The sequence below is a fragment of the Mastomys coucha genome, unplaced genomic scaffold (assembly GCF_008632895.1).
Source record: "Mastomys coucha isolate ucsf_1 unplaced genomic scaffold, UCSF_Mcou_1 pScaffold12, whole genome shotgun sequence".
NCBI classification, from domain to species: Eukaryota; Metazoa; Chordata; class Mammalia; order Rodentia; family Muridae; genus Mastomys; species Mastomys coucha.
The window spans coordinates 27,922,873-27,936,547 of record NW_022196894.1 but is presented as its reverse complement, the minus strand read 5'-3'; the positions used below and the strand labels follow the sequence as shown (position 1 = coordinate 27,936,547).

The window sequence follows — 13,675 nt, the reverse complement described above, 5'->3', positions numbered from 1 at the left end:
CAACCATTGAGTTAAGTCTTTAGCCTTGGGTTTTTGGTTTTTTTTTTCTTTTTTTTCTTTTTTTTCTTTTTCTTTTGAAGGGAATCAAATGTCTTTTATTTTTTTGTGGTAGTGGAATTTGAACCTAAGACTTAGTATATATGCTCACTAAGCTGCACTCTGAGACAGATATTTTTAGAGGAAAATTACCACGTGATTATTCAGAAACTATACGTACCTGCATTTGCCTACTAGAGACTGTAGTGCTGAAAGGGTGGCTCCACTGTTGAAGGTTGCCTCATCGAAAGTGCTTTGTTGTTTGGATCCTTCGTTTTGGGAATGTGCATGGATGTGTTCACAGTGAAGAGTCCAGTTGTGCCCAGAGGCCCCAGTTTGATACTGAGTTTTTCTTGGATTGTCCTCTACCTTATTCATTGAGTCAGGGTCTCAGTTGAACTTAGTGCTAGCCAGCTTGGTCTAGGAGTCTCACTCTTTTGCCTCTTGTGCTGGAATTACAGGTAGGCTGCAATGCCTGTTTGGTGTTCACAGGAGTGCTCAGGTCTGAACTTGAGTAGTATCTTAGTTAGGGTTTCTATTACTGTGAAGAGACACCATGACCACAGTGACTCTTACAAAGGAAAAGATTTAACTAGGGCTGGCTTACAGTTCCAAAGTTTAGTCCATTGTCAGGGCTGGAAGGTTGGTGGCATGTAGGCAGACACGGTGCTAGAGGGGTAGCTGAGAGTTGGAAGAGAGTGACTGTGCCTGGCTTGAAGTCTAAAAACCTCAAAACCCACCCCCACACCCCCAGTGACACACTTTTTTCAACAAGGCCACACCTCTTAATAGTGCTGCTCCCTATTGGCCTATGGGGCCACTTTCATTCAAACCACAAGTAGTAAATGTCTGAACCAGTGTGTGATCTCCTCATCCTGTGACTTTCCATTTCACCTTTTATATAGGTAGAACAATAAACAGTGATTACAGTAATTAAGCTTTTTTTTTGAGGAGTGGGTTTCTATTTATTTTTATTTCTGTTTTCTTTCAGCAATATGTTATGTTACATGACATGGTGGCAACTCACAGTACTGTGAGAGTTTCAGTCTGTAGAATAAATGAAGGTAAGTACTTCTGATGAGGGCTGAAAGAGTAAATGAACACAAAACATCTCATTATATGCCCACATGTATAGCAAGACTGTGTGTGTACGTGCATCTTATTCTTTAAGTTGCATTTATTTATTTCATTGTATGTGCACTTAAAGTATATGTATGGAGATCAGAGGACCACCCATGGGAATCACTTATCTTTCTACCCCATGGGTCCTGGTTTATCAGGGAGTCACACTGAAGGCATGACCTGGATCAAGAACAGGTTGTAGAACCAGCAAATTGTGGAAGTGCAAAAAAGAGGAGTCTCAAGAGATCTGTGCAGTTGGATAGATGGATGTTGGTGTTGTTTACATGGGACATAGTAAAAGGGAGACAGTCATTGTAGGAATGAGAATGCTTGGCATTCAAACTGAGATGATGACGGGAAGGACAGACAGTGTAGTAGCAAGCTCTTTGAAGACAGGGTACTTCAATTTTCCAGGATATACAAATCAGTCTTCATTTTCATATATTCTTAACGTTCTTCTCCTCTACCCTGATTGCCTCTTTCTCCCCTCCTGCCTTCCTGGAGTAGAATTCTAAATTTAGCAACTCTGGCTTCCCAAGTGGTTGGGATTTTAGGTATGAACCATGCCCTCAGGCTCTATTTTGTTGACTGTACCCAAGTGATTACTTCCTTCACAGTCACTTCCTTCTCTCACTAGAATCTCCCATACTTGCTGCCATTTTACATACTTTGGTAGGATTATTTGATTGTTTTGTTTTGGATGTGTGTGTGTGTTGTTTCTGTGTTCCAGTAGCACAGACTGGCCTCTAGGCTATATACCTTGTTATATAGCTAAGGATGACTTCGAACCTCTGATCCTGTTGTATAAACTCTGGGATAAACCTGTATGAACTTGCTGTATTTTAATTTCAAAGACTAAGATGTAGTGAGAAGGAATGAGAGATAAATAATTGAAATGAGGAAAGAATACTTTTGGAAAGAAAATATGGTAAATTTTATGTTTTCTTTAGTGGTGGAATTGCAAAAATCTGAATTCATTTTGCTTGTTCATCAGAATTTCCTGTGTGCACTTATGCTCCTGACATTTTGGCTGACCATCAGAATTGATGCTTGACAGGAGAATGGGCTTGTGATGTTTAGTCAGTATAATGTAAGGAGACATAGCTGACATATCTCAATGCCTGGTGCCTATGGAGGCCAGAAGAGGGTGTCAGATCCCTTGGAACTGAAGTTACTTCCAGGTGGATGTTGGGTATTGAACCCGAGTCTCCTGGGAAAACAGTAGTGCTCTAACTGATGACCCTTGATGCTTTGTTGAGACACTCCATGTGATGCAATTTTGGTATTAACCCTACTGTAACACTATCTTACTGAGAGCAGGAGACTTTTGGATAGGTCATTTGTTTATTCGCTATGCTTTTACTACAAATTAAAGACAATATCTAACTTTTTTTCAAATTCAGAAATAGAAGAGATCTTTTCTACAGACCTTGTGCCGGGAGATGTCATGATCATTCCATTAAATGGGACAGTCATGCCTTGTGATGCAGTACTTATTAATGGTACTTGCATTGTAAATGAAAGCATGTTAACAGGTAAGTGGAGTCAGCAATATCATGTTCATTGTTTATGAAGGTATTCAAATTAAGTAGTTTAAACTTTTTCAAGATCATAATTACTCATAAACACGGTAGGTAGTGATTTTTGTATATGTGAATAGATAGACTACATTCTAGACTGAAAACTATAATCCTAAATCACTTGTGGTACTGATAATATAGCTAGACCTGCTTCTTGTCACTCCTTGGACATGGGAAAATGGTTTATAGTAAAAGAAGAGAGAATAAGGCCTTTGTGTAGAGAGATTATAGTGTATTTGCTTTTGTATAAGTTATGTGAAAAATGGGAATTAATCAAGATTTTTTTTAATCTCTTAATTGGGAAGTAGACTTTATTAAGCTAACTCAGCTGGAAAAATCACAATCTAGAAATGGATAGTTCTGACTTTTTTTTTTTTTTTTTTTTTTTTTTTTTTTTTTTTTTTTTTTTTTTTTTTTTTTTTTTTTTTTTTTTTTTTTTGGTTTTTCGAGACAGGGTTTCTCTGTGTAGCCTTGGCTGTCCTGGAACTCACTTTGTAGACCAGGCTGGCCTCGAACTCAGAAATCCGCCTGCCTCTACCTCCCAAGTGCTGGGATTAAAGGCGTGCGCCACCACCGCCCGGCTCTGACTTTTTTTTAAATTGTGCTGTCTTTTCATTATCATAATCTGACTAGAAATTATTTCCTGCATGGAATATTTTGAGGCTTAAAGCTCACAAAGTCACACATGTATTTTCTACACTCTTTGAAGAAGCATGAATGCTCTAGAGAATTAATTTCATGTTTATTTCTTTCTTCCTTGCCCAAATTTTCTGTGTTATGTGTGTGTATTGTGCCCTTTTCTGTCTAGTGGTGGTTAAAGATACCATGACATCACCAGATACTGAAAGTAACAGTACCTTTAACTTCTGTTCTTAAGGATGTATTCTTTAGTCTTTGGAATTATTTGAGGGTCAATATAAACAAATTTCAAATAATGGCAGGCATTTCTCAATTATGAATCATTTTCTGGAATTACTGTGGGAAACAGCTTTCTCAGTGAACTAATTGATGGACAAAAAGCTGATTTATTCACTCTATTGTCCATATATAGAACAGTTACTATATGCAATACTGTTAATTATTTCACCATTTTTTTAGTATGTATTTGACATTATATATAAGATAACCTTTAAAATTTGATTTTTTATAATAGGAGAAAGTGTTCCAGTGACAAAGACTAATTTGCCAAATCCTTCAGTGGATGTGAAAGGAATGGGGGAGGAGCAGTACAGTCCAGAGACACATAAGCGACACACTTTGTTTTGTGGGACAACTGTTATTCAGACCCGTTTCTACACTGGAGAACTTGTGAAAGCCATAGTAGTTAGAACAGGTAAATAAAGTCTCTTTCAAATTTGAAACCTACTAGATATTTATAAAGGCATTCTGGTTGGTGAGGTAAATTCTTATAAGAAGATAATTGTCTTTAATTTTTTGAAAGGATTTAGTACTTCCAAAGGACAGCTTGTTCGTTCTATACTGTATCCCAAGCCAACTGACTTTAAACTCTATAGAGATGCCTACTTGTTTTTGCTGTGTCTTGTGGTGGTGGCCGGAATTGGGTTTATCTACACAATCATCAATAGCATCCTAAATGAGGTACGTAACTTTTGATAGGTTTGGTCCTTAAGTATTTCTCATATGGCTGAAGTTAATATTCTGAAGAAAACTGTGACACTTATTATCTATTATATTAGAAAGCAAAGTATATTTGGTGGCATAGGCAGGAAAATTGGAAGTTCTAGGCCAGCCTGGGAGATATATATATATATATATATATGTATGTATGTATGTATGTATGTATGTATGTATATATATATATATATATATATTCCCCCAAGACCCTGTTTCAACAACAAAACCTTGCAAAGCATATTTTCAACATATCATAATTTTTCAGAATGTCGTTTCTTTCCTTTATGTGATGTGAAGCATGTGCCAAAAACCATTTCTTATTTGTGGGATAAAGTAAAATAATATCTATAATACCTTATATTTCTTATAGAATATCTTATATTCTATAAGAAATAATGTTCTTAATTCTACCTCTGGGATGCTGGAATTACTAAAATTATTTTTAAATACTTAATTGAAGGCACTTGTAAAAGATCATGTCTTTTTTTTTTCTTTCTAGCTACTGTGGACACTTGCCTTGATGCTTGTAGGATAAGACAGTGTCAAATTAGTGCCTTGATTTGAAGGTAGTCATGTGAAGAACGCAAGCTATTAAAATGAGACGAGTATTTTAGCTCTTAGCTCTCCCTTAGCTGTTAGTGTATTAGTCCATTTTATAGCTCATTGAAACATTTCTTTAAGAATTTTCACTCCCCTCCAATACTGGGATTTGAGCCCTAGGGCTTCAAACATTCTAGCCAAGCATATGACCTTTATATAATCTTTGAATAAAAAAAAAACATATCAATAATAGATGAGTGTATATACTTAATTTTTTAGTGAAATCAGTACATTGAATATTGTGAATTTGATGTTTATTTTTATGTTGGTTGTAGAAAGAAGTTCAGGAAATAATTATTAAGTCTCTTGATATCATTACAATTACTGTGCCACCTGCTCTTCCTGCTGCAATGACTGCTGGGATTGTATATGCTCAGAGAAGACTGAAAAAAGTTGGGATTTTCTGTATTAGTCCCCAGAGGATAAACATCTGTGGACAGCTAAATCTTGTTTGCTTTGACAAGGTTGGTTTGTTTCATAATTGTTACAGCAGTATTTTTAAATATGTATGTTAGTGCTTTCTTTATGATTAATTTGCTCTTATTTTTTAATATTTCTGTCAGTTTTCTATTTCTCACTTAGTTACATGTTCAAATTTTGAAATATTTTTCTCTTCCCTTTCCTCCCACTTAAAACAGGTTTTCTGTATATAGCACTGGCTAGATAAGAATTCATTCGTATAGACTAGGCTGGCCTCAAACTGACAGAAATCTGCCTTCCTCTGCTTTCCAGAGTGCTGAGATTAAAGGCATGTTGTACCACCATGCCTGGCTCCCCTCTTAGCTTTTATCTATCTATCTATCTATCTATCTATCTATCTATCTATCTATCTATCTATCTATCTATCTATCTATCTAGTGTTTTGCATACATGTTGGTCTATACAACGTGTATACAGTTCCCATAGGTTAAAAGAGGGTTCTTGTAACTGGAGTTGCAGAGGGTTGTGAGCCATAGTGTAGGTGCTGGGAATTGATACCAGGGTTCTTACCCATCTCTCCAGCTTCCCTCCCCAACAACCTATTCTTAATGAACAATCGCTTGAGTGTTGCTTACTTGTCCAGATCTGCAAATCAGTGTTTGTATGCAGTGTTGTGTCTTAACAGCAAGTTAAGAAAACTTATGGCTGCAGTTTTAGCATCTGGGAATGTGAGACAGAATGATAGCTTGAGCTTGTAAGTTCTAGGCCCTCTGGGCAATATGGTCTCTGCCCCAAAGGAAAAAAGTTTAATATCTGTTAGCAATAAAATTTAAAATATATGGGTGCTAGAGAGACAACTCAGTTGTTAGGAGCATTGACTGCTCTTGCAGAGGAGCTGAGTTTGATTCATACCACCCATATAGCACCTCACAACTTTCTATGACTACAGTTCCAGGGGTCTCGTGCCCTCTTATGGTCTCCACAGCCACCAGGCATACACAGGGTGAACAGATATATATGAAGTCAAAACACCCGTACACACAAAGTTTCAAAATTTTTTTGAAGAATTAAAGATATAGTAGCAATAAATAAAAATTATATGGTCTTTGGTGTTTTTTAGGTGGTTTTGATTTAATAGAATAGTATGAATTTACTGTAATTTTATTATTCATAAGTACATACACACACACTTTTATTGAATCCTCACAATTTGTTGAAGAAAATCGGTCTTTATTTTTTTTTCTTCTTAATGTGGGTTTGACTAGTAGCTCTCTTTTGGTGTTTCAATTTTTTCCTTGCCTCTTTGTCCCCTAGTCTGTTTTACCATTATTCCTTCCACCAATATATAGAGACTTCCTGTTGGTTGGTTGGTTGGTAGGTAGATTGGTGGGTGCATTTTGTGTCTGCACATGACTGTAGTCAATATAGCTGGGTGCCTTCTTGTACTTGAAGAAGTCCTAGTGCAAGTACTGTTGTACACAGTTTCTCATTGTAGTTGTGTCCTGGAGGCCATTCTCCAGCAGTGTATGTGGAGTTGTTATTGATTTGGATCTTGGCATTTTATTTTATTTTTGTGAGGTATTGTCCTTACTTTGTGTACCTTTTTTTTTTTTTAGACTGGAACTCTTACTGAAGATGGTTTAGATCTGTGGGGAATTCAGCGAGTGGAAAATACCCGGTAAATATCAGCTAGATTTTATAGATCATAGTTTAGTTTATTTTTAACATTTTAGCATATTCAACATTTAAACATAATATACAACTATGTACCTACCATTAAGAGAAAACAACTGATATTTTTCTATGTATATTTCATATGTCTATTTTAAAAATTGTGGGTTTGAGTGCACACACACGCGCCTTTAGTCAGAGCACAACTTGTAGGGTGTGTTAGGCTGAATCTAGAGATTTGTGATCCCAATTCAATGTGTGTTCTTTGTTTAGATTCCTTTTACCAGAAGACAATGTTTGCAGTGAGGTGTTGGTAAAATCTCAATTTGTTGCTTGTATGGCTACTTGTCATTCACTTACAAAAATTGAAGGAGTTCTTTCTGGTGACCCACTTGATTTGAAAATGTTTGAAGCCATTGGATGGGTAAGTTCAACCTTTTTTAAAAATTATTTTTTAAAATTTTTATGTACATTGTTGTTTTGCCTACACCTATATATGTGAGGTTTTCTGGAATTGGAATTACAGACAGTTGTGAACTGCCATGTGGGTACTTAGGAACTGAACGCCTGTCCTTTGGAAGAGCATCTCTGCTGAGCCATCTCCTCAGCCACATGGTCAACTGTGTGTTTTGGTTTTTGGTTTTTTGTTTGTTTGTTTGTTTGTTTGTTTGTTTTTGGCTTTTTCGAGACAGGGTTTCTGTGTGTAGCCTTGGCTGTCCTGGAATTCACTCTGTAGACCAGGCTGGCCTCGAACTCAGAAATCCGCCTGCCTCTGCCTTGCAAGTGCTGGGATTAAAGGCATGCGCCACCACTGCCCAGCCAGATACATTTTTTAAAAAGTGAAAATCAAGAGTTTATGACTAGTAGCTTAACTAAAATGTGATTTCTTGGCATATCTCTTAAAATCACATACTAAAACAGCTTATTCTCTACTTAGTGGTTCTAATAATCATATCTAAATTATTTTATGGCTTGAGAAAAGCTTTCATGAAACCCAGATTGACCTTAAGCTCACTATATACATAGGCTGTCATTAAACTCCTGATTCTTTTGCTTCCTTGTCTTTTGAGTACACTTGTGTAAACACATACACACCTGTTGTATCATTTGTTGGCAGAAAAGAAATAACTGTATTACAGGCTAAAAGTTCTTACAGGTAACAGCTATGTGTGCTGCTCTGCACATGTGCTCTTTATTCTCCTTCCAAGTTTTTCTCTCCTCACCCAAAGGTTGCCAGGTATTTAGTAGTTATTCCCATGTTTTATTTATGTTAGAAATATATTTATTTATGTTAGTAATTTAGTGTTAACATGTCCTTTGATAGCAATTTTTTAAATGGTTCACTTAAAAAGTAATACAAGTCTGAAATTTTGTGCTGTGTTAAGTGTTTTCTTTTTATTTAGATTCTGGAAGAAGCAACTGAAGAAGAAACAGCACTTCATAACCGGATCATGCCTACTGTGGTTCGTCCTTCCAAACAACTGCTTCCTGAGTCTCCAACTGTGGGAAACGAAGAAATGGTACAGTGTTACCCAATCGTGGATAACATAGTGGCTGCTTGCCTTTAATTCTAGTTTAGAAATATCTCTAGAAGAGGAAGAAGTTAGGTGTTTTATTTTATTTTCATGCAGATATAGGTATTTTTAGTGAATTTATCAAGAAGGGTTACCCCTGATATGCTAAGGCATGCTCTGTATGCTGTTGAGATTTAATTCTTCTGCACTTCTATCTGTTCCTTTCCTATTTATTCATGTGATAGTTAATCTTTCTAGTGTGTTTTCTGTGTTCCTAGAATTGTGTACAAAGAATTTATAAAAAGGCACTTTTTTTTAGTTTTTCGAGACAGGGTTTCTCTGTGTAGCCTGGCTGTCCTGGAACTCACTTTGTAGACCAGGCTGGCCTCGAACTCAGAAATTCACCTGCCTCTGCCTCCCAAGTTCTGGGATTAAAGGCGTGTGCCACCACCATCTGGCTAAAAAGGCACTCTTGCTAGTTTTACTTTTAAATAAAATATCTGTTCCCCTCATTTATTTTAGCATTTAATGTGCCAATATTTTTATGATTCCAGAATATTTGAAATGTTGAGTACCTTTTTCCACCTTCGAGCTAGGCATTGAACCTTTGCCTTATTCTGGCTTGGTGGCCATCTCATAGTTCAACACCATGGCTGTATACCTTTTGCTTTGGCAGGTGCTATAGTTTAACGTCACTTGTTATTTTCTAAGTGAATTTGTAGATGTTTTAGTTTTTCTAGTTGATGTATATTAATCTGTACTTTATTCTCTTGTCTTTAGGAGCTGTTTGAACTTCCAGTAAGTGAAGAATGCTTTCTTCTTAGATAAGTACATTTGCTTTTATTCTTAACGAGTAATAAATCTTTTGTGTGCATTTTTGAAATTAAATAGGCTATTTATGAGATAGGAATTGTTCGTCAGTTTCCATTTTCTTCTGCCTTGCAACGGATGAGTGTGGTTGCAAGGACACTAGGTGATAAGAGGATGGATGCCTACATGAAGGGGGCCCCTGAGGTCATCGCCAGTCTCTGTAAACCCGAAACAGGTAAGGGAATATGGAGGCTCTGGTTACACTTCTGATGTCAGCACAAACTTCTACTAGCAAGTCTAAAATTAAATTTCCTTTTATTTTTAAAAGTTCCAGTTGATTTTGAGACAGTGTTAGAAGATTATACCAAACAAGGTTTCCGTGTAATTGCTCTTGCACACAGAAAATTGGAGTCAAAGCTGACCTGGCATAAAGTACAGCATATTAGCAGGTAAGGCTGAGCTGCTTCCTTGCATCTTTGAGTAATACTCTACTAATATTCCTGCAAAAAGTTGAATGTGTGAAATGTCTGCATTGGAGCTTTGTTTTAGGTAAAACTAGGATTTTTCTTTCATTCTATATTGCTTTTTCTTGTTTTTCATGTCAGTTTCTCTGCGTATTCCTGCCTGTCTTGAAAGTCACTATGTTGACTAGGCTGTCCTGGAACTCCCAGTGCTGGCATTAAATCATGTGCCGCCACACCCCACTCTGTTGATTTGTTGCCTATATTTATCTTCCTGAAATAATTACTTTCTTTAGAAGGGTAGAAATACTTATAGCTATTATTTTGATTTTTAAATTCTATGTATATCTGTCTGTGGGTTTGTAAGTTGATGCAGTGCCCATGAATGCCACAAGTGAGTGAGTGAGTGAGTGATCGATCCCCTGGAACTAGAGTTACAGGTGGCTGTGGCTGCCTGATGTAGGTGCTGGGAACTGAATCTGGAGCCCCTTTCAAGATTGGTGCTATGTGCCCTTTACCACTGCACTATCCCTACAGCCTGTTACCAAATTTTTACAGTGTATCAGGCATGTTCTAGGAATAGGCAACAATTTTGTTTATTTTCTCTAAAAGCCCACTGCTCAGTTAGAGCCAAATACAAATTTGGCTTGAGTCATGGTACCTGCTTTCTTTCTCTCCCATTTTATTCTGTCCTTTGTCAAAATGACATTACTGATTTCTTTTCTTTCCCTGTATAAATACAGTTTTATATTTGACTTTGTTTCTCTGCTATGATAAAGTCCTCTGGCAAAAGAAACTGAAGGAAGAAAGGGGTTATTTTAACTTACAGTTCAACGTACAGTCATGGTGGAGCAGTCAAGGCAGCAGGAGTAGGAAGCATCAAGTCCCAGTACAGTTGGCGAACAGTAGAGTGAATATGTTCTTCTTTTTTCATTTCTGTAGTGCAGGGTCCCAGCCAGAGAACAGTGCCACCTTCAAGGGTTGGTCTTTCTGTCTCCTCATAATCAACAAGATAATCCCCCACAGGCATCCTCCTGTCTTCTAGCTAATACTAGATTTTTGTCAATTTGACAGTTGCTGCCAACTATCCCACCCTTCTGATTTCTGTTGCTATAAGATAATGAACTTACCCCTTTGTTAGTATTTCATGCTGTGTTTAGTATTTTGTAAGTAGAAAGGAATATTGTTTGTCTTGCTACTTCTGCCTGTTGTAAAGTGGTGATTTGAACATAAATAAAAGCTAGAATAAGGGGGCTGGAGATGTGACTCAGAAGTTAAGAGCCCTGGCTGCTTTTTCAGGCACTTGGGTTTCTAGCACCTATATGGTAGTTCACAACCACCCACAACCTCAGTACTAGGTGGATCCAACGTCTTCATCTGACTTCTATGGGCACTAGTCACACCAACAGTTGTACACTCAGATAAAACACACACATACAAAAACCTAGTGAATTGATACCCATATGAAGTTCAAAACCACGGGTATGTCCTAATTCCTGCAAAGGTTACATTAGTCTTTTCTTTACCATGTCACCCTTGTTGTTGGCCCCATTAAAGAGTAATTTTATTTTACCTATAATTTTATTTTACCTAATTTTATTTACCTATAGTTCTTGAGCCCGTCACATTCAGTGAGGTCTTCATTCATGCCCTGGAATAGACTGTGTTGATCACATCATCCTATCCCTCCTTTTTCTTCTTTTTCCTTCAGCCAAGACTGTCTTTTGTGTGTTTGCCTAATAGAAACAGGGTGGTTTAAAAAAAAAAAAGACGAAACATTTCTCTTATTTAAACCTTTACATTTTAGAATTGTACAATTCTTTTTTGGTTTTTTCAAGACAGGGTTTCTCTCTGTAGCCCTGGCTGTCCTGGAACTCACTCTGTAGACCAGGCTGGCCTCAAACTCAGAAATCCACCTACCTCTGCCTCCCAAGTGCTGGGATTAAAGTCGTGCGTCACCACTGCCCAGCTACCAAGGCTTTCTTTGGTAGCTTGTGACTTAATAGGAACATGGCAGTCATTAAACAACCTTGTCACCATGATGGTGCAAACATTTATTAGATCTATCATTACAGAAATATTTGACCTGGGGAGTTGAATATTGCTGGCACATTACAGTTTTTCAATACTGAAAGAGTGATATTCTGAAAACTCTTTATCACTTTTAGAAGACACACCTATGTACTGAGTAGATCTCATTGTACTGCTAATTGGTTATTTTTACCATATTGCTAAGAATTATATTTTGAAGTTTGACTGGTGGCGCACGCCTTTAATCCCAGCACTTGGGAAGCAGAAGCAGGTGGATTTCTGCATTCTAGGTCAGCCTAGTCTACCAAGTGGACAGCCAGAGCTATAAAGAGAAACACTGTCTTGAAAAAAAACAAAAACCAAAACAAACAAAAAAAACCCAATAACTGTATTGTGTAAACATTTTGTAGAATTGACTTAAAGTGAATCCACTATAGGTATATCTAATGTACTTCTGGTGTGCTCCCCATCATTCAAATTAGGTATATTTCTTTAGGGTATATTATATAAACTATATTTGTATATATTTTTTATATAAATATTATCTAAGTTAGGTATATTTCATGACACAGATTTCGTTCTTTTATAATTTTGGATAAAATATGAGTATGCCTTAGTTAGAGATTAATGTTTATAAAGATAGACAGTTTTGGGCTGGAGAGATGGCTCAGTGGTTAAGAGCTCTGACTGCTTTTCTAGAGGTCCTGAGTTCAATTTCCAGCAACCACATGGTGGTTCATGACCATCTGTAATGGAATCTGATGCCCTCTTCTGGCACACAGGTGTACAGGCAAAGAGAGCACTCACATACATTAAATAAATAAATCATTTTTTTGTTTGTTTGTTTAAAAATAGACATTGCTGGGCAGTGGTGGCACACGCCTTTAATCCCAGCACTTGGGAGGCAGAGGCAGGAGGATTTCTGAGTTCGAGGCCAGCCTGGTCTATAGAGTGAGTTCCAGGACAGCCAGGGATATACAGAGAAACCCTATCTTGGGGGGGGGAAACAGACACTTCCAGGTGATCTTTTAATTTTATGTCAGGTTAATTTTTATTTCAATAATTATTTTTTGAGATTTACATTTTTGGAGATAACTGATAAGTGTACATATGGTTCATTGAGTATGTGCACACTTTATAACAAAGATGTTTTAGATTTAGGTCTTTTAGATTGCTCTGTCAATCTTTTAACTAAACAATTATGTTAACTCTTCAGAGATGCCATTGAAAACAACATGGATTTTATGGGATTGATTATAATGCAGAACAAATTGAAGCAGGAAACCCCTGCAGTACTTGAAGATTTGCATAAAGCCAACATTCGAACTGTCATGGTCACAGGTGAGCATGACTGTGGAGCTCAAGTTGGGTGATATTGAGCGATGGTCAGTTAGAAAAGCACATTATTTTAGTGACTCTACCATGTATTATACTATTTCAACTGTAAATATTTTTCCAAGATAATAGGGTAGCTATAATCCGACTTTGATTTCTAACAAAATCTGTTTATGGAAAATATAGTAGTGAAGAAGAAACTAAAGCTTTTCAATTATGTTCTTTTTGTTGTATTTCTTATACCTCATGGGTGCCTTGCCTTATATGAATTAGCCATGAATGTTTCTTCTGCTATAACATAAGATTCCTGAGGAATGAGTTTTGGGGTTGTTTTTCATTTTGGGGTCGTTTACAATTTTTAGCATTGACGTAGACATAGAAAATGGTTATTAGGTGTTAGATTCAGATGAAAAGTTTTTCAGTTACATTTCATTTCCGTACTGTGTGTGTGTGTGTGTGT

At 36.9% G+C, this 13,675-nt stretch overlaps 1 protein-coding gene and 1 long non-coding RNA gene across 7 annotated transcripts in view; one reads left to right on the top strand and one right to left on the bottom strand.

The window, feature by feature from the left end:
- The window catches only part of Atp13a3 (ATPase 13A3), a 74,282-nt gene that overhangs the window by 34,449 nt on the left and 26,158 nt on the right, over positions 1–13,675 (top strand). For all 6 annotated transcript variants that reach the window (XM_031363583.1, XM_031363579.1, XM_031363580.1 and 3 more), the window contains 12 exons: positions 1,028–1,100; positions 2,562–2,693; positions 3,892–4,071; positions 4,180–4,337; positions 5,249–5,437; positions 7,010–7,071; positions 7,338–7,488; positions 8,468–8,584; positions 9,359–9,376; positions 9,470–9,623; positions 9,717–9,837; positions 13,097–13,221. In XM_031363583.1, the coding sequence (XP_031219443.1) occupies positions 1,028–1,100; positions 2,562–2,693; positions 3,892–4,071; positions 4,180–4,337; positions 5,249–5,437; positions 7,010–7,071; positions 7,338–7,488; positions 8,468–8,584; positions 9,359–9,376; positions 9,470–9,623; positions 9,717–9,837; positions 13,097–13,221 (1,480 nt within the window). The remainder of the gene's footprint in view (positions 1–1,027; positions 1,101–2,561; positions 2,694–3,891; positions 4,072–4,179; positions 4,338–5,248; positions 5,438–7,009; positions 7,072–7,337; positions 7,489–8,467; positions 8,585–9,358; positions 9,377–9,469; positions 9,624–9,716; positions 9,838–13,096; positions 13,222–13,675) is intronic.
- The window catches only part of LOC116085786, a 32,018-nt gene continuing 29,806 nt past the window's right edge, over positions 11,464–13,675 (bottom strand). The window contains exon 7 of the long non-coding RNA XR_004116724.1: positions 11,464–11,585. This is a non-coding gene — a long non-coding RNA (uncharacterized LOC116085786). The remainder of the gene's footprint in view (positions 11,586–13,675) is intronic.